Source organism: Parasteatoda tepidariorum, chromosome 5 (genome assembly GCF_982258835.1).
Source record: "Parasteatoda tepidariorum strain Cologne lab strain chromosome 5, Ptep-v5.0, whole genome shotgun sequence".
Taxonomy (NCBI): Eukaryota; Metazoa; Arthropoda; class Arachnida; order Araneae; family Theridiidae; genus Parasteatoda; species Parasteatoda tepidariorum.
The window spans coordinates 79,224,194-79,249,437 of NC_141759.1; the positions used below are offsets into that span (position 1 = coordinate 79,224,194).

General features: G+C 31.1%; 1 protein-coding gene across 2 annotated transcripts in view; it reads left to right on the forward strand.

The window, feature by feature from the left end:
- The window catches only part of LOC107452689 (ras and EF-hand domain-containing protein), a 55,168-nt gene that overhangs the window by 17,165 nt on the left and 12,759 nt on the right, over positions 1-25,244 (forward strand). For both annotated transcript variants that reach the window (XM_043046936.3, XM_043046935.3), the window contains exons 2-13: positions 2,207-2,359; positions 4,305-4,395; positions 4,503-4,598; positions 6,848-7,050; positions 8,590-8,658; positions 10,882-10,951; positions 12,921-13,003; positions 16,323-16,441; positions 19,467-19,696; positions 20,765-20,916; positions 24,695-24,842; positions 25,017-25,212. In XM_043046936.3, the coding sequence (XP_042902870.2) occupies positions 2,207-2,359; positions 4,305-4,395; positions 4,503-4,598; positions 6,848-7,050; positions 8,590-8,658; positions 10,882-10,951; positions 12,921-13,003; positions 16,323-16,441; positions 19,467-19,696; positions 20,765-20,916; positions 24,695-24,842; positions 25,017-25,212 (1,610 nt within the window). The remainder of the gene's footprint in view (positions 1-2,206; positions 2,360-4,304; positions 4,396-4,502; positions 4,599-6,847; positions 7,051-8,589; positions 8,659-10,881; positions 10,952-12,920; positions 13,004-16,322; positions 16,442-19,466; positions 19,697-20,764; positions 20,917-24,694; positions 24,843-25,016; positions 25,213-25,244) is intronic.

Genomic DNA, 25,244 nt, shown 5'->3' on the forward strand with positions numbered 1-25,244 from the left:
TATACCCCCTTGGGGTGGGACGGGGTTCTTTATTACTTACTTTATACATTAAAGAGTTGGTGATATTGAAAGTGTTGTGATTGAAAATCCGACTGCTAGAAACTACTGGGACAAAACACCGAAGTTACGAATTCGTTCTTCAAATTAATTCTTCAAATTTATTGTGTTTGTCAAGTTTAGACGCAAGCTGTTTATACTTATCATTATATCCTGATTCAGTATCACAAATTAGTAGACCTTGACTTCTACTGCTACATTTTTATTTCAGTAATATATAAAGTGAAAAAAAAGGACACCTGATAAAATGTCAACAGACTTACATAAAAAAAAAGCGTTTTTAAATTCCTTTATATCCTTTCCAACTATTTCATACGTCGTGCTTCCTATTTATGACATAAAATTTCTATTTGACGGTTAAAGTGTTTATTTAGTCAGGGTCAGGAATTTCTTTAATGGCTAAATATTGCACTGCCGACGAACTAATCGCTAATATCTCGCAGGTGATATAGTGGAATATTTTAAGTATGTCAAGAGCGATACAGAGTATAGCGGTTGTATTTAGATATGAATTTGTCTGCTTCTATCCACCACTGATTTATTTAATGCAGGTGGTTTGAGAGGATTAGATATTTTTTTCAACGAATTCCTTTGTAAAGGAAATTGAATAGAAGTAAAATGTCAAAGGTATTTGTGGGGGCGGGTATTTGATGTAATCGAATATTAAGGATGGGAGATGACGTATTGAAATAATATAAATTTATTATTCGATTTTTATTCTATAAATAATATATTCTATTTTTAATCTCTCAAAAATACGCCTCTACATTTTATGTATATAAAACTTCACCATCTCGACTGTTTAATTTCGTTTATTCATAATCTGTTGTAATTCACGCTTTCTATTTTTGGCTATAATTTGTTTTCGAATTCAAAAATATGATTTTTAATTGCGTTACACCAAAAAACCGCAAAAAATATTGTACGTGGTCGTTTGGCATTATTCTGTTGAGCCAATTTACAACGTGAATAGCAACACAACAAAAATAGGTGTCTGAATTCGGCTATTGCACCTCCGTTCAAAATGAAATTTATAAAGATGTCATTGTTGTTAAAATAATTTATCAATTACTGCTCAATAAAAGTCATTACTTTGCTATTTATCACTTTCTTCACTTCATCAAAATAGACGACTTTATCACTTTTTTCACTTCATTAAAATAGAAGACTTTAATAAAAAGTGTAATGATATTACATTTTTTATTCAAGTCTTCTATTTTTATTCTTACTCTTTTATAACAGAACTCTACCATTTACTGACAACACTTAGTGAGATAAAAATTCAAAATTTAATTCGAGTGAATAAAAATAAGTGTCTTTGAAATCTAATAAGTTTACTAATTAAAGGGTAGTATTTTTTTTACTTTCTGTATATACATTTTTAAAAAAGTTAAAAGAATGAGAGACAGAGAAATAACCCTAAATCAACAGTCATCTGGTTGACTAAAATTAACAACGAAGTTCTCATTTGTTCCAATTTGTACTAATAATTTTGATTTTCCCCACTTGACTCAGAAACCCTTTCGTATTATCAAGAATGAGTTCAAAATTATTTCTAACGGAAGTCAGTTATCGCTAATCGTTCATTCATAGAAGTCCCATCCACCTAGGGAATATTAATTCACTAAGTGAATGAGGTTACCTCGAATCACTTCGTAAACATTCCTTCGGTAAACCCAATGATAATAAATAAAAAATGAATAATAACTATTTTTTCGGCTTGAAAAATATATTTATGAACGCAAAAACTCTTTGCCTGGATTATGATTTCTCGATTAACTGCCTCGATTTTTAAGTTGTTCTAAATATATTTTAAATATTCAGAAAGCGTGGATAAGAATATTTCAATTCTGTAATAAGAATTTTTTTTGTAGGGCTTGCAAATTCAATAAATCAATTAGTAGCAACCTCGACACAAAACATTATCAATTCACGAGAACCAAATAATTATATATTATCCATAGAACTTTTTTTTGTTGATTGGCAACGTTTTCTGTTTTTACCAGTTGATCACTCATTTTTCGTCACATAAACCTGCCAGTGAATCTTGCTATTGTTGTGCCTATCAATTTAGATGACATTAAAATCGGTTATTGCAATATGTTATTATTCAACCTTGAAATATTGTTTTTGCCATGTATTTTTATAGCAATGATGGCAAATTGAAATGGTTATTAAACGAACTGCAGATGTCTGAACAGCGACACCTAGTTCCTTACCTGGAAAGCGCCGTAGAAGAACTGTTAGGAAATTTACATCAATTACAGGAAGAGAAAGGACGCCTAGAGGAATCATGGCAAAGGTAGATAAGAAATTAGTTTTGAAAATATGTATTTACATTGAAAAATAAGCCAATATTGTTCATCTTGAATACAGAACTCAAAGCTGTTTGCCATTGCTATAAGTTTCAGTGTTTATTTTTATATGTTTTCCATTGTAATTCGCAATTTGGGAACATTTTCTTAAATGTACTAACTGGAATTCATTGTAACGTTTATTTTATATGAGTTTCAGTACGTAATTTTGAGATATGTTCTCTATTGTATGCAAAATTTGGGAACATTTTCCTAAAAGTATTAAATAGAATTTATAGTAATTAGTCATTATCACGAGTTTCAGTTTATAATTTTAGGAAAATGTTCCGAAATTTTGCATATAATCGAGAAATTTTTTTTAAAAGTATATACTGGAATTCATAAATTAGTAGAAGGTTAAAAATTTGTTCAACTGCCCTGAAGTTTCTCGATTATCGATTGTAGGTAAAATTTAAGAACATTTTCCCAAAACTTTTAAATGGAATTTATAGTATGTCATCACTATGAGTTTCAGTTAGAAAAATGTTCTGAAATTTCGCAGATAATACAGAATATTTTTAAAAGTATAAATTTTTAATACACAAATTTTAAATTTTGTGTTTTTCTTAATCTCTCACCCGATAACTCTTTCAAATTCCATCAGATTTATTTAAAAACTTTATCAACATAATATATTAACAGCAATAAAATTGTTAATTGCATGCAGATTTTTTTTGATAAATTAAATGTTAAACAATTACTTTTTTTCGCTCAGCATGCTGCTATTTCGTTAGTTAAAATTTTTAAGTTTTACGTGGAACGAAAATGTATCAATGATATACAAATTGCTCAGACTTTGAAAAAAATAATAAAAATGAGAGAAATTGACAATATTTCTGTTTTCAAAGATAATTTTTGCATTGTTACGTGTGTTAAGTTATTTGAAATTTAAATCAAAATAAAATTTTATAAGTTACTCTTACAACAAATAAATTTTACTTTTTTAAAATTAACTCAAAGTCTGTAAAATAATGTAAGAATAAATATATGTTATTATTTTTAAATGCAATCCATACATCTTTTCAATACATGTATTCTTTCCTTCGCTGATGCGATAAGTGCTAAAAAAGAATTTCAGAAAAACGATATAAAAAAATTTATTTGTAAATTTTTTTCCGCCATGAGTTGCATATAATACGAAGATGCCAAATATATAAAAATCTCAATTTTAAATTTTTTGTCACCTTCGCTGAGTTTTGGATTGCATCACAAAGTGACACATAAAGCGACTAGAGCATATCCATTTCATAGAAAAAATATGACTTGGTAGCATATAATGCAGTGTTGTCTATAGCATATATTTAAAGCATTTTTTAAAGTTAAATATTTAGTCAAAAATTAACGTTATGTAAACACAACATTTAATTACTATAGTTTTCTGTATGTACGAGACTCGGTCCACGATACACTTTCAAGACACATTTTTTTTTAAAATTTAAATTATATTTAATAACAAAGATTTCCTGATCATTTAATTATTTTAACCCACTTTTTTTTCTCATATCTAGGGAAAAATTTGCCCCATGGCAGTTTTTCTGGGCGAAATTTTGTCCAACAATATTTCGATCGTATATCTCTCTTTCCTTTTTTTTTTTTAATAAGAGGTTTTTATTTTTTCCATAAAAATGGTTTCTAACGTTGTTTGTGTTAGTTGAACTGACTTATTGGTTTTGTAATAACATTTGCTATTCATCGTAGAACAGCCACTTTAAGCTCTTCTATTAAACTCTTCTTTCAACCAACAATTATAAGTTTTAAGTTTTTTTATAGCTGTTATAAGAAACTTAGTCAACCACTAAGTATTTTATAATTGTAGTAGTCATCGTTTGACAACGAGAGCTTCTTATTTCCAATAAACTTATTTAAGAAAAACTTATTCTTGTTTCTATCCAGGGAAAAGTTCGAACACGAAAAGCACCTAAAGCGAATGGAAGAGGAATTGGACAACCAGGTGAAAGAAGCGGAGATGAAAATGAGATTGAAGGTGATTTAGGGTGTCTATCTCTTATTTCTCACTTTACGAACGTGACTAGTTGATTAGGAATTATAAGTTTGATATGAAGAACAGTCTTTTTGTTTCATTCCCCATAGGCTCAAGAGCAAGTTGAAGACGAGAGGAAATCTCTGCAAACGAGAATGGATACCGAATTGGATAAATTACAGACTCATCTAGCCCTAATGGAAAAAGTATGTAATTTTCATAGAATCTACAGGGGTGTACATAAATCTCGTGATCTTTTTTTTAAACAATTTTCCAGTGATGTACTTCTCAACCTATACATACCATTTTTCGCATGTGCTTTTCGTGTATATTATATTTTCAAAAATACAGTCGAACCTCGCTAACTCGAACCTCGATTTCACGAATTTTTCGATATCTCGAAGAAAAAAAAATTCCCTTTAAATTTCCTATACACTTAATGTTAAAAAAAACTTGATTTCACGAACTTTGTTTTCTAATCCGTCGATAACTTGAATTTTTTTTCTCCATAAATAGTTTAACTTTTTTTCTAAAATTAAAAAAATATTCCAAAAAAAATGAACATTTTTAAGAATGGCTGACAAGGCATGGAATGATGTGTCTTCCTCTACGATAATGAACGACTTCAAGAAGTCTGGATTCATTAAAGATCACAAAAGTGGTCAAACAATCAATATCATTAATTCTGCTGAAAACTACACCGAAAATGATTGGGACAGATTGACCGGACTCATGAAGCTAGATGACATGGAATTTCATGACTTAGTAAACGTACATGATACAGTAACAGTGTGTGGTCAGTGGGATGACAATGATATCATCGCTCAAACGAAAGCTTCTTGTGAACTATCAGAAGAAGAGGACGAGGAAATCGAAGATTTACAGCCCAATGCTACTAACAAACAAGCACTTTCTGCAGTGGACACTGTAAGGAGATTTATTGAGCGGCATCCGAATATGTTAGAGGAGACATTTAAAGCTGTAGTCCACTTAGAAAGTGTTATAGACAAACTTTCTTACACATCTCTAAAGCAAACAACAATTGAATCTTTTTTCAAATGAAAGTGTAAAAAGTGTTTTTAGAATACATATGGAATAGTAAATAATGTAAAGAGCATTTTTCTTTATTCTACCATCGATAACATGCGATTTTCGATAATTCGAATTTTTGATATCTCGAATTTTTCAAGCTCCCTTCAAGTTCGAGATATCGAGGTTTGACTGTATTAGAGAAAGTTAGTAACTTCACGTACCGTTCCGCACGTAAAAGTTATAGAAAAAAAGCGTAATCTACGTAATCTAGGTCGTAGGCACGCGCAGTTATTTCAAAATATACATTCCTGAGGGGGCGTGATGGTAACGTCACGTGAATGCCCCAAATCTTTATAATGTCTAAATTACAAATGTCTTTTTAATAAAAACCCTTCCCTCTTCAAAAGGATTAAGCGTGATTTACTCACAAAGTCTTTTATTTGTAATCTGATCATGTGATTTTAATACGTTCTTCGACGTTTTGTTAGATAGTGCTTAGTTAAATCATATGTATTCTGTTTAGATGTGGTAAAGTGATTTAAGGTTATTTAAAGAACTCAGCGCTATTCAGTGAGAAAATATAGTCAAAAGGAGAGTGTGCGTTTGAAATTCGTGGTGTCTTGTAAAATAATGAAATACTAAAAATTACCAAGTTCTTGAGCGTTCTTGATTTTATTAGAAAAGTCCTTTTTTCATCAGCTCTAAAGATAGAAACTATTAAATTCATTAACAGAAACGAAGGAATTTGTGTCCATAATTTAAAGGGCCATTGAAGACAAAAGAAATATTTGTTGCTGTTAATTGCAATATGGTAGGAATATGATAATTAACAATCTGATTAAGTATGTTATGGAATAAAAAATATGAGATTTCTTGACTGAAGTTGCATTCTGCGCCATAGCTTCATCTGTAATTGACATTATCTTGAAATCTCTGAGACGCGAATAAAGGATTTTGCAAAGTTAAAATCGGTTAAGGTTTTTAATAAAATTAATTTTTTTTCCAAATTGTGCAAATACAATTACGTTCTCGATGCATGTAAAATTATATCAGAAGTCAATTGATTTAGCTTTCAAACGTTCTTTGGCATTTTCCTTTATTTAGCTTAGAGTAAGGTTTTTAAAATTTCTCTTATTATAGCATCTGAACGCTCCCAAACATTAATGGAAAAGTCTTCATAAAGAGATTTTAAGCTCCTTTAGAGTTTTTCACATACATAGTTGAAAAACACTCTTTGAATTCCTTTTTCATTCAATGCATATATGAAATATTTAATATAGTTAAATTCAAAATATAAACTTGCTATTCATTATTTTTAACAAACTTTGTTTTTGTCCCCCTTTTTCATCGTGAGTTTACGTATTGATAAGTCTAAAAGTAATTACTTGATATTTTTAGACTATGAATTAAAATTTTTTTCCAGGTCTACACTTGGTTGAGAACGCAGCCAACGGATCGCTCTGATGTAAGACTGGACGAAGTGAGAACAAAGCTGGATGAAGCTGTGCACGAAAATAGACAGTTAAGAATGTCTTTATTGGACACGCAGACAAGCATTGCGTTAATGAGAGGGGAACTTGTACAGTTACGAACAATGTACGAAGAAAAATGTCGTGAACTTAGCAGGTTTGTTAACAGTTAAATCAAACACATTTCCTTTCAGGCCATTAACGTGATTGATAAATATTTTCTACCGTTTTAACCTTATTTCTTTCATTTATTTTTAATCCTTTTTTTAACAACAAAAATATCCATTGAATCTTTTTTTCTGCAGAAAACACTTGAAGTTGATATCAAATTCTATAAATAGATGTTTTTTTAACTGCTTATACAGTAGCGAAGCCTATTAAAAGGTTAATGTAATTAGTTTGGCTTCGATAAAATTGAAGCTATATCGTTCCATCGTTATCTCTTCGCATGTGCTATAGAAATTTACATTTTTATATCTTGAGTAAAAGGAGAATTATAACCAAATATAGAAATAAGATGTCCAGTTTTTCGAATGCGTAACTAACGCGGGGAACTGCTCGAAGCGGTATGTTATACCAGAAAAACAACGTACGGAGCGAGCAAAATACTCAGATATCGCAGAGCAAATGTGTTGGTTGGTTCTAATGCCTCTTGCCACACGGGGAAGCCTGCTTGGTGAAACCGAGCAAATTTAAGGCAGAGTGTGCGATTCTTGCGTTTCACTGGCGCCATCTATGGCCAAGAATTCGACTCCTGCCATACCATACGTCGCACCCATTTATAGGGTGGACCAATTCACAGAGATGCCAACAGCTCCGGACACGCCAAAATAATTTAAATAACGGTAAATAACTACAAAGTAAATTTTGCAATTAAATTATTATTTTTGCTTGCTTTTTAAAAGGTAGCATGAAATAAGTACTATAAAGTAATGAACTATATAAACCTACGAATTACTTAGAAATAGCAGTGGATAAAAATCTACTAAATTGAATTTATTGAAACAAGAATCACAATTAATAAACTACCACTTGAAAATATATATTTGCTGTCCGGAGTAAGTTGGCATCTCTGCATTCATTCATCCACAGATATTAATTTTGACCTGAATCAGAGAACGATCGATCTCCAATCCAGTATTCCCAGAGGAATTGATTTGTTATGGGAACATGGAGGACTTTTGCGACTCGACAGATTTAACGTTCATCAGTCACTATACTACACGGAGAGTCTTCGGCCGGCTGGGTTCGAACTCACGAACTCGTGGACATGGGCCCAGCGCCCTACCGACCAGACTATCTCGACCCAGAACATGTGCCAAGATCCAGTTCATGCACACACGAAGCAAATTGACAGTCAGGAGGTACCTGTGAATCGGTGGTTGGACAACTCAACATGTATGGTTTCAATTCTTTGTTTGCAATGCAAAAACAAAATGAGGACTTTCTTTGTCGCAATGTAAAAGAATATATATATATATATATATGTATATATATTGCTTTATCATAATTAAATGATTTTTATTCTGACCATTAATTACTAATCACAAAAGTGCTTGTCAATCATGCAACAGGTTATAATTTATAATGTGCATAGAATTAGTTGATTAGTTTATAATAATTATTTTAAATTACATGCATTTAAAAAGTTAATATTACTAAACTACTTCTTAAAGAAAATTTTCCTAATTTTCAGTGAGCGGGAAAAAATATTAGAAGTTTTGCAGGAACAAGATCATCTCAGTAGACAGCTAAACTTGTTGCAGTAAGTATAATTTATGCTGCGTTATTTTTTGAGTAGACTATTTTCTTCCATTTTTATCCCTAAAGTAGGTAATTCCAAAATAGATTGATTTGAAACCTTAATGAAATACACATTTTTATAGTAAAAGAAAAATAAAATAAATTTCCACTAATTACTTAATTTTCATTATTTCTGTCTCGCAATTTTTTAACACATTTTTTAATTTCTTTGCGTACAAAATTTGCGTTGCATTTTGTCACAGAAAACCGTAACCTTTACTGCCACAAGTAGTTTCTTATGAACATTTTAATCAAACTACATATTTGTAACTGAGATCTAAGTTCTACCTTCTAAGTAGAGATATGCGAAGTGATTCAGCACGGCGGCTACAATTTTAATAAAGAAGTAAGATGTAAATCTTAGAGATAGAGAATTGCATAGCATTACATTGTACGCTTACACTTCTCCATTTTGAACTGGCCGATTGTGCGCATTTATACCGGTACTTTTGTTTATCTATACTATCGTAATAATTATATGATTTATATTCATAATTGTCTAAAAATGCATTAATATAGCTCCAGAAATAGCCGTGTTATTGTAATTTATTGATTTTATAACGAAAATTGGTGAGCTCAGCAAGTTAGTAGCCAAATCATTAAACTACGATGGAAAAACTAAATCTGGGCCTATTTAAATGGAATTTTCGGCAATGATAATTGCATAATGTTAAGATGATTAAAATAAATAAAAGTACTGGTTTTAGTGGGCAATAAGAGCTAGTTCATAATAGAGAAAGGTCCCTAGGGAGTACGATGACATTTTTGACCATAGGTTGCTACACAGTTTGCAATCATTATGTGTCCTTTAGGTTGTGACCGCTGTGCTGAATCACTCTGAATACTTCAGCTCTGCATCGCTTAAAGAATAGTGGATGTAAGAAAAAAAATACTGGACATTTAGATGTAAAATGTTTTTACCTTTTTAGTAGTTTGTAATATTTTAGGAATAAGTGGTCTCGTATTGGGCATAAGTGATTCCTTATCGAAGAATATAATTCACATTCTTAAGTTCTGTAAAGATTTGAGATTGTTCTATAGTACTTATGAGAGAGATTTCACGCATGTAAGTTCTGCACAGTGCTGCGAAAATCTGGTGAATTATTTATTTTCTCTGTAAAGCTTGTGCCAGACCATTGTGAGATGCTGCCTGAAAGTGCTAAATCGCTCTATTAGAGAGATTTTACACTCTCTTATAGCATTTCTCACACTTCCGTTGTAAATTCTGTGATGTGCTGTTTACTCCAAAACAACCACAATTCTTTATAGAGCTTGAGCAGTATCAAATAGCGGGAGCAAACGGGATGCTACGTGAGATGTGAAGTTTTTCTGTTAAAGCGAGTCGTACCTAAATATTCCGATTCATCTAGTGATGAGATTCAAATAACTTTATCCTGTACGCTTAAATATTTTTTTAAGTCAGAACGTTGGTGCACATAAAACTATCTTAACTTTAAAGTTTTCAGTTAATTTTTCAATAGTCTTGCATAGCGAATTAATTTTTTATTGTGCAAAACTATTCTCATATACGTTGTAAAAAATGTATAATTTTTTCCGGGCAAAAATTGCATTTTCTTTCAAAACTATTTGTAAGGAAATTTTAAGAGCAATCGCTGCTCTTTTTTAAGTTTTGAACTGCCGCGCACGTATCGTTGTCTACCAGCTGAATACCGTATTTGCAATGAGCCCAAGACTTCATAATGAGGTAAAATTTTTCTAGAATTTCAAATGTAGGCATTTTTTGGATCAAAAATAAAAGTAAGTTTTGTTTTTTTATTTAAAAACAAACAAACTAATAATAAAACTTTTTGAAAAAGGAAAAATAAGTATATATTTTAACAATGTGAACTAATGTTCAAGCCAGCAGCTGAACTACATTACTGAGTAAATGAATCAGTCAAATGTCGTATGCATATTCACATCCCAATAGAAACATATTCCTATTGATTGCTAACTCATTGATCATTGATGGATGACTAGTAGACAGATAAGTGAAGTGACGTCAGATAAGACACATCTGTTACGTAAATGAGTTGAAAGAAATGTTTTTGAAAATAGATTAAGTAGTTCCTAGAGAAAACTACATCAGATATTAAACACCAGTCTCCATTTAAAGTCATTAGTTATAACGAAAGAAGGTCTATAAAATACATAACACCTCTGAAATTTTTTTTTTCATTTTTAGTGATGCCAACAAAAGACTACTTGATACTCATGATGCCTTACGAAGCACAGTGGAAAGCCCTACTAAGCAGGTGAGCAGGTAAAATAAGCCAGGGGAACGAAAAAGCACATATAATTTTAAAAAATTAGGTTAAAAAAAATGAGAAGATTGAGATATGAGGCTTTCTTTATACCGTTTAGAATACTAGGTCTGTATTCCCCTGATGTTTTAAGATTAGTTACTAAGTTCGGCAAGTAATAATGTAAAATAAACTAGCTTTTTTTAATTTATCATTATTATTATTATCATAATTATTAAAAAAATATTTGCAGTAACAGCAAAACGTGATTAGAAAACAAAATTACTTGACACCTGTGTGAACAGTATTTTAGTTCGAATGCCAAACGTGTAGTAGAAAACGGATTTTGATTGTTTTTCAAATCAGCAGCATCATTAGTTGACGAACTTTGAACGAAAATTGATGAGAATTAAAAAGCTAGTTTCCTAGAGAGAACGCAGCAAACCTTGCATTTCTATCCGTTTTTTAAAATTTTTTTTTGAGATCGTCGATCATTTTTGTGTTACTTATAATCTGCACCAATGATGTTCCTTTTTGTATATTAAGTTAGTTTTACTGTGCATTTTATTTTGCTTAGTAGTCCAAATACTTCTATGTTTATGTTTATTTCCAGATTGTGATTGAAGAAGTTAGTGTGAGAAGCCTAAGAGATTGGATGAAATCCACTTATAATGTATAGAACGATCAGCTTCAGTTTAAAATCAGCTTTACTTAAAATATTTAAATTGTCTTCACTCTAATAAGCAGTTTGAAGTCAAATTAAAAATAACTGATATAAAAACAGTGGTGAAAAAATTGACTAGTGTTACCAATGAAACGAATAATCTCAAGACTCACTTGAAAATAAGAAAAAGGTTCCTTTTATTTATTTGAAAAATTAAAAGTGAAAAGTAAAAACAAAAAAAAAGAAATTTCAAGACCTCAAACACGACACTTCTCGTTAGGACTACATTACTTGTATGATGAAAGCAGAACAAACTAGAAACAAGAACACGTATAACTTCCAAATAAACGAAGTAATAAAATAAAAATGCATGAGGAGTTTATGCGTTAAAAAACACTGGAAACATCGGTAGACAAGGGGGCGGCTATGCTTCGGCCATGATGCATCACATTTTCTTGATGCCGTTCTATTATTTCATTCGTACAAGCGACGATTCTTTCATAAATGATCTCAGATCCGCTCCCCACCCCTGCATTACACATTTATATGAATTCTACTCTGATATGTCTCCTTCGGCCACCACCGTTCTCTCCGATAACACGGTGTTCCTCTTGTTTTTCACCTATTAATTTCTCGATGGCAACTTAGCTTCATTTTCTTGTTTCTAACCTTCTCTCTTTTCATCCTTAACGGGATGTCGTTCTTACGTAAAGCATTATGATCGAGTGCTCGAAATAACTCTAATTTTTTTAATTTCATTTATGAAACAAACATTTTTTTCTTTATTTTCAAGTATTTATGTTCTATATTTAATTCATACTTATAACCAATCAGAACATGCTTTAAACTTGAAGGAAGGCATACTTTCAAAATTTATCTTGATATGTGCTTCCGTTAACCACTTTGTTTGTCTTGTTATGTTATTCAAGTTAGTTGATTTAAATATACATATACTTGAAATATACACTTGAATCAATTATGCAATGTCTATTTGTTTTTGATGCTGTTACGCATTTCCATTGAACATTGATAGAGGAAGGGGAGGTAAAATAAGTGTAAAAATTATAATTTCAACATGACCATAATACGTTCTAATATGTTTTATTCTCTTGCATCATGTAAGGTGTCAAATATCCTTATCCCTATTACCATGAAAAGGATTAAAAGTAATCAGATTACTACTCAAATACAAAGTTTTCCTTATTTGCTTAAATATCTATGGATATTATAGACGTGCTTTCTTACTATAATTGTAAGTTATTTTTATGCTTTTATATTGTTTACTTGACCTTTGTTTGTTTTCTTTGCATATTATAGAACTTTAACGGATCCAGGGCGAAAAGTGGATCTATAATTGGAGATTATCTTGATATTAGCTACACTAATAGTGTTATCGGTCGGTAAGTATCAGACTTACATTTCTATTATTTACTTTGCGAATTACCTCTTTCTTAAGATAAAAAGCTAGAAATCCGTCTTCCTCAGCAATCTTGTATTACGAAGGGTTGCAGTTAATTAAAAACTTTTCATTCATATTAGCGCAAAGTTTCTCTCATTGAAACACGTCTGTACCTAGTTGAAACTGTCAATATACAGTTGTCTCTTATTGGTTAAAATTAGGTGGTGCTAATTGATAAATAATATATTCACAATCGATAAATAAAACAGACTTATTTTCTTAAAAAATTTATATGAATAAACTATAAATGAAACACAAAAAAATTTTTTTTAAGCATTATTATAATTCTATAAAGATACTTGCTTGGGTATTAATATTCTCTTTTGCTTAAATGTTAATTTGATACATGTGAGTATACTTTTTGGTTTTATTTTTGACGATGAGTGTAGTTAATTATATGAATAATTATACAAACGTAACAGAAATACTAAATTTTTAAAACCATCTGTTAATCCTATAAAAATCTTCGCTTGGGTATTATTATTCTCTTTTGCTCAAATGTTAATTTTCTACATGTGTGTATTCTCTTTGACTTTATTTTTGACGATGAATGTAGTTAATTATATGAATAATTAACCGTAAACGAAACAAAAATACAAAATTTGTAAAACATTATTATAATCCTATAAAGATACTTACTTGGATATTAATACTCTCTATTGCTTAAATGTTTATTTTCTACATGTGTGTATTCTTTTTGACTTTATTTTTGACGATGAATGTAGTTAATTATATGAATAATTAACCGTAAACGAAACAAAAATACAAAAATTTTAAAACATTATTTTAATCCTGTAAAGATACTTACTAGGATATTAATACTCTCTATTGCTTAAATGTTTATTTTCTACATGTGTGTATTCTTTTTGACTTTATTTTTGACGATGAATGTAGTTAATTATATGAATAATTAACCGTAAACGAAACAAAAATACAAAAATTTTAAAACATTATTTTAATCCTGTAAAGATACTTACTTGGATATTAATACTCTCTATTGCTTAAATGTTTATTTTCTACATGTGTGTATTCTTTTTGACTTTATTTTTGACGATGAATGTAGTTAATTATATGAATAATTAACCGTAAACGAAACAAAAATACAAAATTTGTAAAACATTATTATAATCCTCTAAAGATACTTACTTGGATATTAATACTCTCTATTGCTTAAATGTTTATTTTCTACATGTGTGTATTCTTTTTGACTTTATTTTTGACGTTGAATGTAGTTAATTATATGAATAATTAACCGTAAACGAAACAAAAATACAAAATTTGTAAAGCATTATTATAATCCTATAAAGATACTTACTTGGATATTAATACTCTCTTTTGCTTAAATGTTTATTTTCTACATGTGTGTATTCTTTTTGACTTTATTTTTGACGTTGAATGTAGTTAATTATATGAATAATTAACCGTAAACGAAACAAAAATACAAAATTTGTAAAGCATTATTATAATCCTATAAAGATACTTACTTGGATATTAATACTCTCTTTTGCTTAAATGTTTATTTTCTACATGTGTGTATTCTTTTTGACTTTATTTTTGACGTTGAATGTAGTTAATTATATGAATAATTAACCGTAAACGAAACAAAAATACAAAATTTGTAAAGCATTATTATAATCCTATAAAGATACTTACTTGGATATTAATACTCTCTTTTGCTTAAATGTTTATTTTCTACATGTGTGTATTCTTTTTGACTTTATTTTTGACGTTGAATGTAGTTAATTATATGAATAATTAACCGTAAACGAAACAAAAATACAAAAATTTTAAAACATTATTATAATCCTATAAAGATACTTACTTGGATATTAATACTCTCTATTGCTTAAATGTTTATTTTCTACATGTGTGTATTCTTTTTGACTTTATTTTTGACGATGAATGTAGTTAATTATATGAATAATTAACCGTAAACGAAACAAAAATACAAAATTTGTAAAACATTATTATAATCCTATAAAGATACTTACTTGGATATTAATACTCTCTATTGCTTAAATGTTTATTTTCTACATGTGTGTATTCTTTTTGACTTTATTTTTGACGATGAATGTAGTTAATTATATGAATAATTAACCGTAAACGAAACAAAAATACAAAATTTGTAAAGCATTATTATAATCCTATAAAGATACTTACTTGGATATTAATACTCTCTTTTGCTTAAATGTTTATTTTCTACATGTGTGTATTCTTTTTTACTTTATTTTTGACGTTGAATGTAGTTAATTATATGAATAATTAACCGTAAACGAAACAAAAATACAAAATTTGTAAAGCATTATTATAATCCTATAAAGATACTTACTTGGATATTAATACTCTCTTTTGCTTAAATGTTTATTTTCTACATGTGTGTATTCTTTTTGACTTTATTTTTGACGTTGAATGTAGTTAATTATATGAATAATTAACCGTAAACGAAACAAAAATACAAAATTTGTAAAGCATTATTATAATCCTATAAAGATACTTACTTGGATATTAATACTCTCTTTTGCTTAAATGTTTATTTTCTACATGTGTGTATTCTTTTTGACTTTATTTTTGACGTTGAATGTAGTTAATTATATGAATAATTAACCGTAAACGAAACAAAAATACAAAAATTTTAAAACATTATTTTAATCCTGTAAAGATACTTACTAGGATATTAATACTCTCTTTTGCTTAATTGTTAATTTGTTACATGTGTGTAAGCTTTTTGACTCTATTTTTGACGAGAATTCTAGGATTATATGTTAAGCGGAGTCGGTTTCTTCACATCTTGTATGATGTGTAACCCCATAAGTACTTAGAAATTAATTCGAACCAGTTCATGGCCAGCGAAAGTACCAAATGGTTTTCAACTAATTCTTCAATAATTTAAATGAATTTCGTTTACTTTGTTTTTCATTGCGTTCTCTTTTGCGTTCTTGGTTGTGAAATTCTCAGGATTTATGAAAAAACATGTTGTTTTTACACATATATATTTTTAAGGCTGATCAATAGTTACAAATTGCTCAGTCCGTAATTTTAGGTTAAATGCATCATATCATTCTCTGTAAGAAGCAATATATTTCTGTATTATGAAAGACGTTTATGCATGAAACATTTTAAAATGCTTATCTGGAAACAATAGGGAACTTTTCGTTGTAAGAATGTAGCTTTTAGAAAATGTGTGTCGTATCACTAAATTGCTCCAATAAGCCATGTAATTTAGTTTTTAATGTTATGTATTTTTTTTCTTTTAATTATAGTTACGAAGAAGACGGTGAAGATGAAGATGATGACGATAGTTCCATCATTCGACGACCACAATCTATGGACAATTCGTATACGCCACGTAGACGTCCGAAACCACGTGACAGACAGCAAGGTAAATTTAAAAGATCGGTTATCGAATTGCATAACTTAAATGAAAATTAGCTGTTTAATATATCGACAATTAATGCTATGATAAGAGGAAATAAATGTACTTGGAGCATGCCACCAACAGTTTAAAAGCTTATAAATATTGTATTAGTTGATGTGAATGATTAATATTCAGTTCAGGGAAAAGATTAGATTTATTATTTATTTTAAATTTTGTGGTACAGAAAACAAATGTATTAAATATTTATTTAAAATACTGCACATAGGCATATACTGCATATAAGTATATCATAATACTGCACATAAGGTAGGTAAGTATTTTTTTTACGTCGCACTAGAGTTGTACAATGGGTTATTGGCGATGGTTTGGGAAAAATCTCTGAGGATGAACCGAAGACATTGATCCTCTGCAGAGGGGATGGCTCCCCTGCTTTCGTAGCCCGATGACCTGCGGGCGAAGTCGAGCACTTTACGGTAGAACAGTTTAACGAGGACCGATTCCGCGCCCCCTCGTACTGCACATAAGCATATTATTGCACATAAGCATATCATGATTGCTATATCTTGCATGGAATATGCAAGATATAGCAATCATGCATGTACTGAGAATTCTTATTCACAGGAAATACAAATGATTGAAAATATTTCAGACAATTTCACTTTTTTTAGCTCTAACATGAGAGTGTGTGGTAGAATAAATGGTATTGCTGATAAATGGTAATGGCAAATTCATGGAACATGTACTTTTTTTAAATTTTTTTATTGTGTCCATGGACAATTAAATGGCCTCGTGTGCCTTCAAAACAACATCCGCAAGCTCCACTACATCATTACTGCAAAGGATCTCACGAAGTTCTGAAGCCAGTGGCACCATACCCAGTTGTAAAACATATGGGATAAGGGCTGGGCACTCGAGAATGTGATCCAGTTGGTAAGTTGGACATCGGTGCAGTTCTTGCAGGGAATGTAAGTTCTTATTTCGTCGGGAAGAATTTTCATCCCTTTAAAGTGGTTTGTTCTTAGTCTAGTAATTGTTTATGCTAAGATTCGGGAACAATCAAAGTCAGTAATGAGAGGTTTCCTGAAGGAATGGGGCAGAAGTCTGTGTCTTGCAACTGCATTTGCGTCTGCAAGCGTGATGGTGGTGCAAGATTGAACGGCACCTCTGCCTTCCTTAGCCAAGGAGTCCGCACACTCGTTACCCTCAATATTCACGTGCGCCGGTATCCATTGTAGCAAGCAGGATTTCTCATTGGCGTGCAAGCCTTCAAGAATGACATTTATAGCAGAGGTGACGTTAAGATGTACTTTTATACTTCATATTTAAATATTTTCCTGATTCTAATAATAAAAGTAGCCTTCCATCAAAAAATGTAATTTGTGCGCAGCGCTTTCTTTCTGGAAAATTTTTTAACACAATCTTCTCTTTAGAAAAGAAAAAATTCTTCATTACGATTTAAGCTTTCACATTAATTTAAGTTCTATAAATCGATGCATAAAACAAAACATAGACGCAAAATGCTTTTACTCAACCTGAAAGTAATATCAGTTATTCCCAACATACTTTTGAAATCATCAATAATCAATGGTGCAATGAATCGGCGAGAGCCTTTCTTCGAAGAACGTATATCAAACGTCTTCAATGGATACAGAAAGAAATGGGAACACGTTTTACGTTCTAATCTTTGTAAATCATGGTGTTTTGCTCTTTACTTTAAATTTTCTTCAATGTCCATTGGTGACACCTGTTGCATTCACTGGTTTTCATCGGTCGTCACGTTTATTGAGAGTTAACGTGAGCGTAGTTCGTCATCGTTGTTTCTTTTCCCTTCCGAAAAAGTTTACACGTAGTAAACACATTTTTTTTTGTACATGACTTTTGTTCTGTAGATTTGAATCAAAATTGCAAGCGTTTCCGAAGCTGGTTTTACCAAATTTTAAATAAAGCATCGTAGTTTTGGGTATCTTCATTTAAATTCGACCCGTGAGTCTTTGCACACACGTCGTTGGACAGCATAAAGAAGGCAAATCTGCATTCATTTCATGCGTAACTTCTTTGGGAGCTGCCCCTCCCCCACCTACATACAACTGCATTTTTAACATAGGTTGCTTTTGAGGTATCTAACTATTCACGGACTGTTTAGGGACCTTCTAAAGCGATTTCTTCTGTTCTTACCATTTTTAAAAATTATTTACGAGTTTTTTTAATTTTTTTCTTTTTAACTGTCGTTAAACAACCCACCCAATTTTGAGTTGATGACATTGTAGCCTTGTAACTTTTAAACCAATCTAGAAAACAAGGAAACTCCTGGATCAAGAAATGGGAGAATTTTCGGTATTTAAGAGAAAACCACGAAAACTTTCCATGGTTAGCCTTAAGGCAAGGGGTCCGTTTACTACTGAGGATATTTTACGTCAACACAGTAGTCGGTGTAAGCGAGCAGCCATCGCTGGGATTCGAATCCGGGTCATCTCATTGGGAGGTGAGTGTTCTATCCCATGAGCCATCACGGCTCTGGGCTCTGTTTACGAGCTTTATTTTATATTTCATAACCTTCGTTGAACAGCCGACCCAATTTTTGGGTTTTCGACTACTTATGTTCAACCCCGTAACCTTGTAATTCTGAACCCAATCCAGAAGACAAGGGAACTCCTGGATCAAGTATTGGGAGAAATTTGCCTTCGTGGAGGACTTTTTGATGGAAGTAACCGGCAATTGCGTTACATGGGGAAGACCACCAGAACTTCCCACGGTTAGCCTGACAGCAAGGGGACTCTAACCCATGATCCGTCTACCACTGAGGATATTTTCACGTCTGTACTGTGGTCGGTGCAAGCCGGATGCGGAATTCGTATCGACCAGCCATCGTCGGGATTGAACCCCGATTAATCTCATTATAAGGCGAACGCTTTATCCCCTGAACCATCGCGGCTGTTTGCAAGTTTATGAAAATATCCTGTAACTGTATATTATGCCCATTGTTTTCTTTTCTTTCAATTTTTAATATTTCCGTTGTTTTTTTCCTCAGCTCGCCAATCGCTCAATCACTCTGACAGCGGTGTTTCAACTGTGAGAGACTCTGGGGAGGTAGACGAAAATTGGGATCTATCTCCACGACAAGATGCACCTACACCTGAAACTGAGGACGAGGAAGAATTCGTACAGGCTAATGATTCTAGAAGGGAGCGCATGCGCCGTGGTTCAGATCATTCAAGAAGTAGTCGACCAGCCTCTATGCCTCCTCCTGTATCTGAGAGGGTAGACATTATTTTAAATTGTATAAAATATAAAGACAATACAGTGTTATAAATAGTTTTGGAAATTTTTTTTAAATTTCTGTCATTTTACCATACTCAACCATAACAGTCAAATAACCGTAAAAAAGATGGTATTCAAACTGTTATTGCGAGAAAATTTTTTTTTGCCCGTTTTTACTTAATGTGGTAAAACAACCAGAATTTCATTCCTGCCAACTGGTCTCATTTTATGAAGTCACTTATCTTCTTGAAGCTGTGTTTATACAGTAGCCAATCTGTCTCATGGCCACCTGAATGGATTAGTTCACGTCTGTGTGATTTTGAGCCGCTAGAGTCAGAAAGGCTCGTTTCATATGTGATACTGTGGGCCATGAAAGAAGAATCGCGGGCTCACGTTTATGTGGTCATGGTCCTGAAAAGAGTTAGTTTAAAATGAGCTGTATTTATGGTATTTTTAGGATTAAAAGATAATATTTTTAGGAAAATTCCTTTTTCACTTTATGTTCCGTGTACTTTAACTAAGATATTTTTGATGGCGTAAAAACATGGACGTTGTTGACGGGCGGAGGAGGTTGTTGGTTACATGCACCTCTCAAAAAAAAGAAATCTCTAAAAGTTCCCTCAATATATTAGACAAATAAAGGTAAAATTTGATGAATCATAACTCGTTTAAATTCATCGAACTGAAAAACAAAGAAGAGATAAAAAAAAATAATTTATCTTTTTGTAGATATATATCAAATATAATTTTTCTTCTTATGTTCGAATTAGTATGACTGTGCATTTTAATTTTGTCTTCCTCAAAAATGGAGAACACCTTCGACGTCCATTCATAAAAGTGTGATAACATTTTATTAATAGCAGGAAAAACAACACTACAAAATTTCAGTACCAAACTAAAAAAAAAAATATTTTTACAAAATTCTTCCTATTTTTTTTTTTCATTAGCATTCGAAAGGTGACATTAGATTGAAAGAATCAGAAACTCATCAGATGAAGTCTAGCAATAGTCAAGAATCAATCTCATTAAATGATTCTATATGATAATTCTTTCTACTTTCTTCATTAGGTTTCGAAAGGTGACATTAGATTGAGAGAATCAGAGAATCATCAGATGAAGTCTAGCAATAGTCAAGAATCAATCTCATTAAATGAAACGTTACCCAGGAGGCGAATATCTGACATAAAAAGGCAACTAGGCATTGAAGATAAACCAGTAAGGTAAGATAAAGTTGAGAGTCTTTATTAACACTAGGTTAACGGGACGCGTCATTTTGAATTTTATAAGGAAAATTACAAAACCCGTTTGAGTTTTTATTTTATCTCTTGTAATGACTTTTATCCATTGATCGAGGTAAATATAGATTGAAGTCTATTTTCTTCAAAAGCGTTGAAATATTGAAATTCTCTTTGTGGTATACCTATCTCTACGGATATGCTTCAATTTGACGCGATCGTAATTTAGACAACATTTTGAGTAAACATGCAAACATCACATCAATAATAAATAGGAATGTACCTACAATACTTCGATCCGTTATCCGGTATCGTTATCTCAAATGAAACAAGCGATAAACAACTGTTGTCGATAAGCAATAATAGAAAGAACAAACGCAGAATGCCAATTGATGTCAGAGTGTCAGATTTTGAAAGTTTCAGTTGCTTAGTTCGAGTATTGAAAAAAAAATACTAGAATATTTCATAAATATATATCTCATATTTTCCTTTTTTCCCTTATAGTACATAATAACATTGCTTTCTAAGTGCAGAGATGCCAACTGCTCCGGACCCGCAAAATAATTAAAAAACGGTAGATAACTACTAAGTAAACTTTGCGAACATAAAGTGGTGAATTGCATAAACCTACGAATTATTTAGAAATGGTGGTGGATAAAAATCTACTAAATTGAATTTATTAAACCAAGAATCACAATTGATAAACTGCCACTTTGAAATATGCATTTGCTGTCCGGAGCAAGTTGACATCTCTGTAAGTGCTGTTATATGTATTCGTTAATGCTTCAAATTGACGCGTGTTCGTAGAGATAGGTATATAAGAAACGTCCGTAAACCTAGTGCTAAATACGCAAGATTATAAGTATTAGAAGCAGTAATAAGCAATACTATAATGACTTCATGACATCTGTTTTATATTCTGTCGTTTAATCCCTTTGACAAGATGAAACATCGGTTTCCTTTTCGTGCATTTTTTTCTGGCAATCTACTTGAAATCAAAAATATATTTTGGTATTTTTCAATTATAATAAATAGTCTGATAGTTACTATAAAAAATCTGTTGGATTAATCGGAATTAAGTTTCACTTAATTCGACTTAAAAATTACTGAACTTTAAAAATTACTGAACTTAAATTACTGAAGACTGAAACTTAATATATACCTATATTGCCCAAAAGCAGTCAAAATGACTGCATTGTGAAAGAATAACTAATGTGTAAAGAAATTTGTTTAATTAATTTTTTTTATTATTTACAGCTATATAACAAGTTATTAGTAAATATTGACAATAAGAAGATTAATTTACTTCACTTGGAAAGAAAATTTTAATTTATGCATTATTATTTGTACATTTTTTGCAAATGAAAAAACAGTAAAAAAGGAATCAAAATGACTTCCTTTAGTAAGTAGAGAGTGTCTCTTACAAGGGAAACTAGGGAAGTGTGACTCGCCAATTTTGAAATAAACTAGTGGGATGTATGCCTTATGAGGAATAATATTAGGGGGCAACATTCGTTTCGGCCCATAGAAGGTCCTGTGAGAGATAAAAAATAATTCAATAAATAGAAAAATAGGTATTTTATTACTTCAATGCAGACTATTAGTTAGTGTAATTGTCTCATAATCCAATTAATTTGTAATTAATTGGATAATTAATTAATTTGCTAATTAATAAATTAATTAACATTCGTTTCGGCCCATAGAAGGTCCTGTGAGAGATAAAAAATAATTCAAAATATAGAAAAATCGGTGTTTTATTATTTCAATGCAGACTATTAGTTATTGTAATTGTCTCATAATCCAATTAATTTGGAATTAATTTGCTAATAAATAAACTAATCAAAAATTAATTAATTATTAATTAACTGTTGATTAATTGTTGATTAATTATTCATTGATTGTTAATTAATTATTAATTAATTAATTGATTTGCAATTACACACTCCAATTAATTTGGAAAGTTTTTCGAAAAAAATATTTAAAAAATTTGATGTCAATTATATTTTTAGATTAACCTAACAGGTTTTTATGAAAAACTACAGATATATAAAACTTTCGAAATCAATTTTGACAATAAATATGCATTATATAGTACAGTACCACAAAATTAATTGGAGTATGAGACAATTATAATAACTAATATTCTGCATTGAAGTAATAAAATACCGATTTTTCTATATATTGAATTATTTTTTATCTCTCGCAGAACCTTCTATGGGCCGAAACGAATGTTGCCCCCTAAAATTATTCCTCATAAGGCATACATCCCACTAGTTTATTTCAAAATTGGCGAGTCACACTTCCCTAGTTTCCCTTGTTAGTAGAAGATAGTTTCCTTCATTCTTTGGACAGCAGTAATTGATAATATTAAGACGATTTTATGATGTTTGTATTATATGATGTTTTCTAAAGTACGCAGTTTCTTAAAACGTGACAAATAACATTCAAAACGAAATAATCTATTTTTTTTTCTAATCAAAATATACTACGATTTAACGTTTAAGTATGATATTAAGAATGCGTCTCAAATAGGATGCCTATTTTTTACTCTTTTATACCATTTCGTTTTTATTCGTTCAAATATTACTCTGGTGATTTTTTGTTTTCCACGTGATCTTTTCTAGATTTAGATCTTTCCTAGGTCTTTTGAATTTTCATACCAATATCAAAACTATGAAAAACTATGTTCCGCTTAATCATATATTTTGGTTAACCAAATGGAATAAAATGTCCTAGAATCTCGATGATCGAGTCTATAACATGTTTTTGTTAAATTAACTAAGATCAGAGCACTTAGACGTTCAAAATCCTAAAATATAAACACAAACATTCTGGGAAGGAGTAAACTTGCCCCTTCAGTTTTTCTGGGTATGCAGCAGTGTCCAGTCTTTCTAGTGTTAAACACTTCCCAAAATTACCTGAGGTATAAAGATTTTTCAGCTGACTGTACACGTAGTCATGCAGACCAGGATTTAATCAGCAATCGAAAGAAATCTAGAAATCTTTTATGGTGTAATTTGAAACTAACATATCTTTCAGTTTAACCCTTTGCGGTCGTATGTCTACTCTCAGCCACCAAAGCTTTTTTTACCGTTCCAGTCGTATGTCTGCTTTCAGCCACCACAGCAAAGATCTTAGCCACATCTTAATGACAAACTACATACAGGGTTATTCATAATTCCCTTCGCCTGTAAACGCCATTTTTCTTTAGTACAACTGACTTCAGTGGTACATGTTACTGCCATCTACCGGCAACTGCTTAAATTAAGACTTGAATACTTTCGGAATAATTTCATATGTTCTTTTTTGCCATATTCGTCTTTTTACTATAACGCTTCGAAACCCCTGAGGGAATTATGAATAACCCTGTATATTGCAGCACTGTGAAGATGTAAAGAGTAGAGATTATTTTGTATGTTTAAACAGAAAAATTAAAGGCGGAAGACGCCAAACTAATTATTTTTTCGACACATGTTCTCGAAAACCAGGGCTTCATATTGGAAACTGCTTTGTAAGATGCCACACAATGGAGAACACTATGAAACATAAGTTTTCCATAAAATTAAAACATATTATTATGTGACATATATCTAAAGCTTAAAAAAGAATTAATACGTTTTATTTTTCCTTCATAATCTTGCATATTATGTATCACTGTTCTTTCAACTAAAAATTAAATACAACCAGTAAGACACCCATGTATGAACTTGTATGGCAACAAAGGGTTAAAGCGCGTTGACTAAAATGTTTATTTGCTTTTCAGTTGGAATAAAACTTGTTCTCCAAATTCAGTACAATGTTCAACGCCTAAAGAATGTTTGTATACCGTGACGTCAAAGAAACCTGGTTTTCCTCCAGTGCCTTTGCCACGTTCGTCAAAGACAATTCCCATCTATGAATCCATTGACAAAGTAAGATTTTCTCCTCCATTTTCAGCATTAAAAAATTAATTTAACTGGCTAATATTTAAAAATCAAATAATTGATCCTTACCTCAAATTACAGAAAGAAAATAAAAAAAAGCGTCAGAAATAAATTTTGATGAAATGTTTTATTCCTCTAACATACTGTATTTCCTTGCAATAGTACGATGAGTCCTCAGATGCTGGACAGTCCGAGTTTTACAATAATTCTGTTGAAGTGGAGCAGATGTATGAACCAACGGGTCCCGCTGAAGAAACTTTCAAAGTGATTTTGGTAGGCGATGCCGGAGTCGGGAAGTCATCCTTCGCCCTCCGTATTAGCAAAGGTGTTTTTGTTCAACACATGAGTTCCACATTAGGTGAGTACTGTCTAGTAAGAAAGAATTCTAAT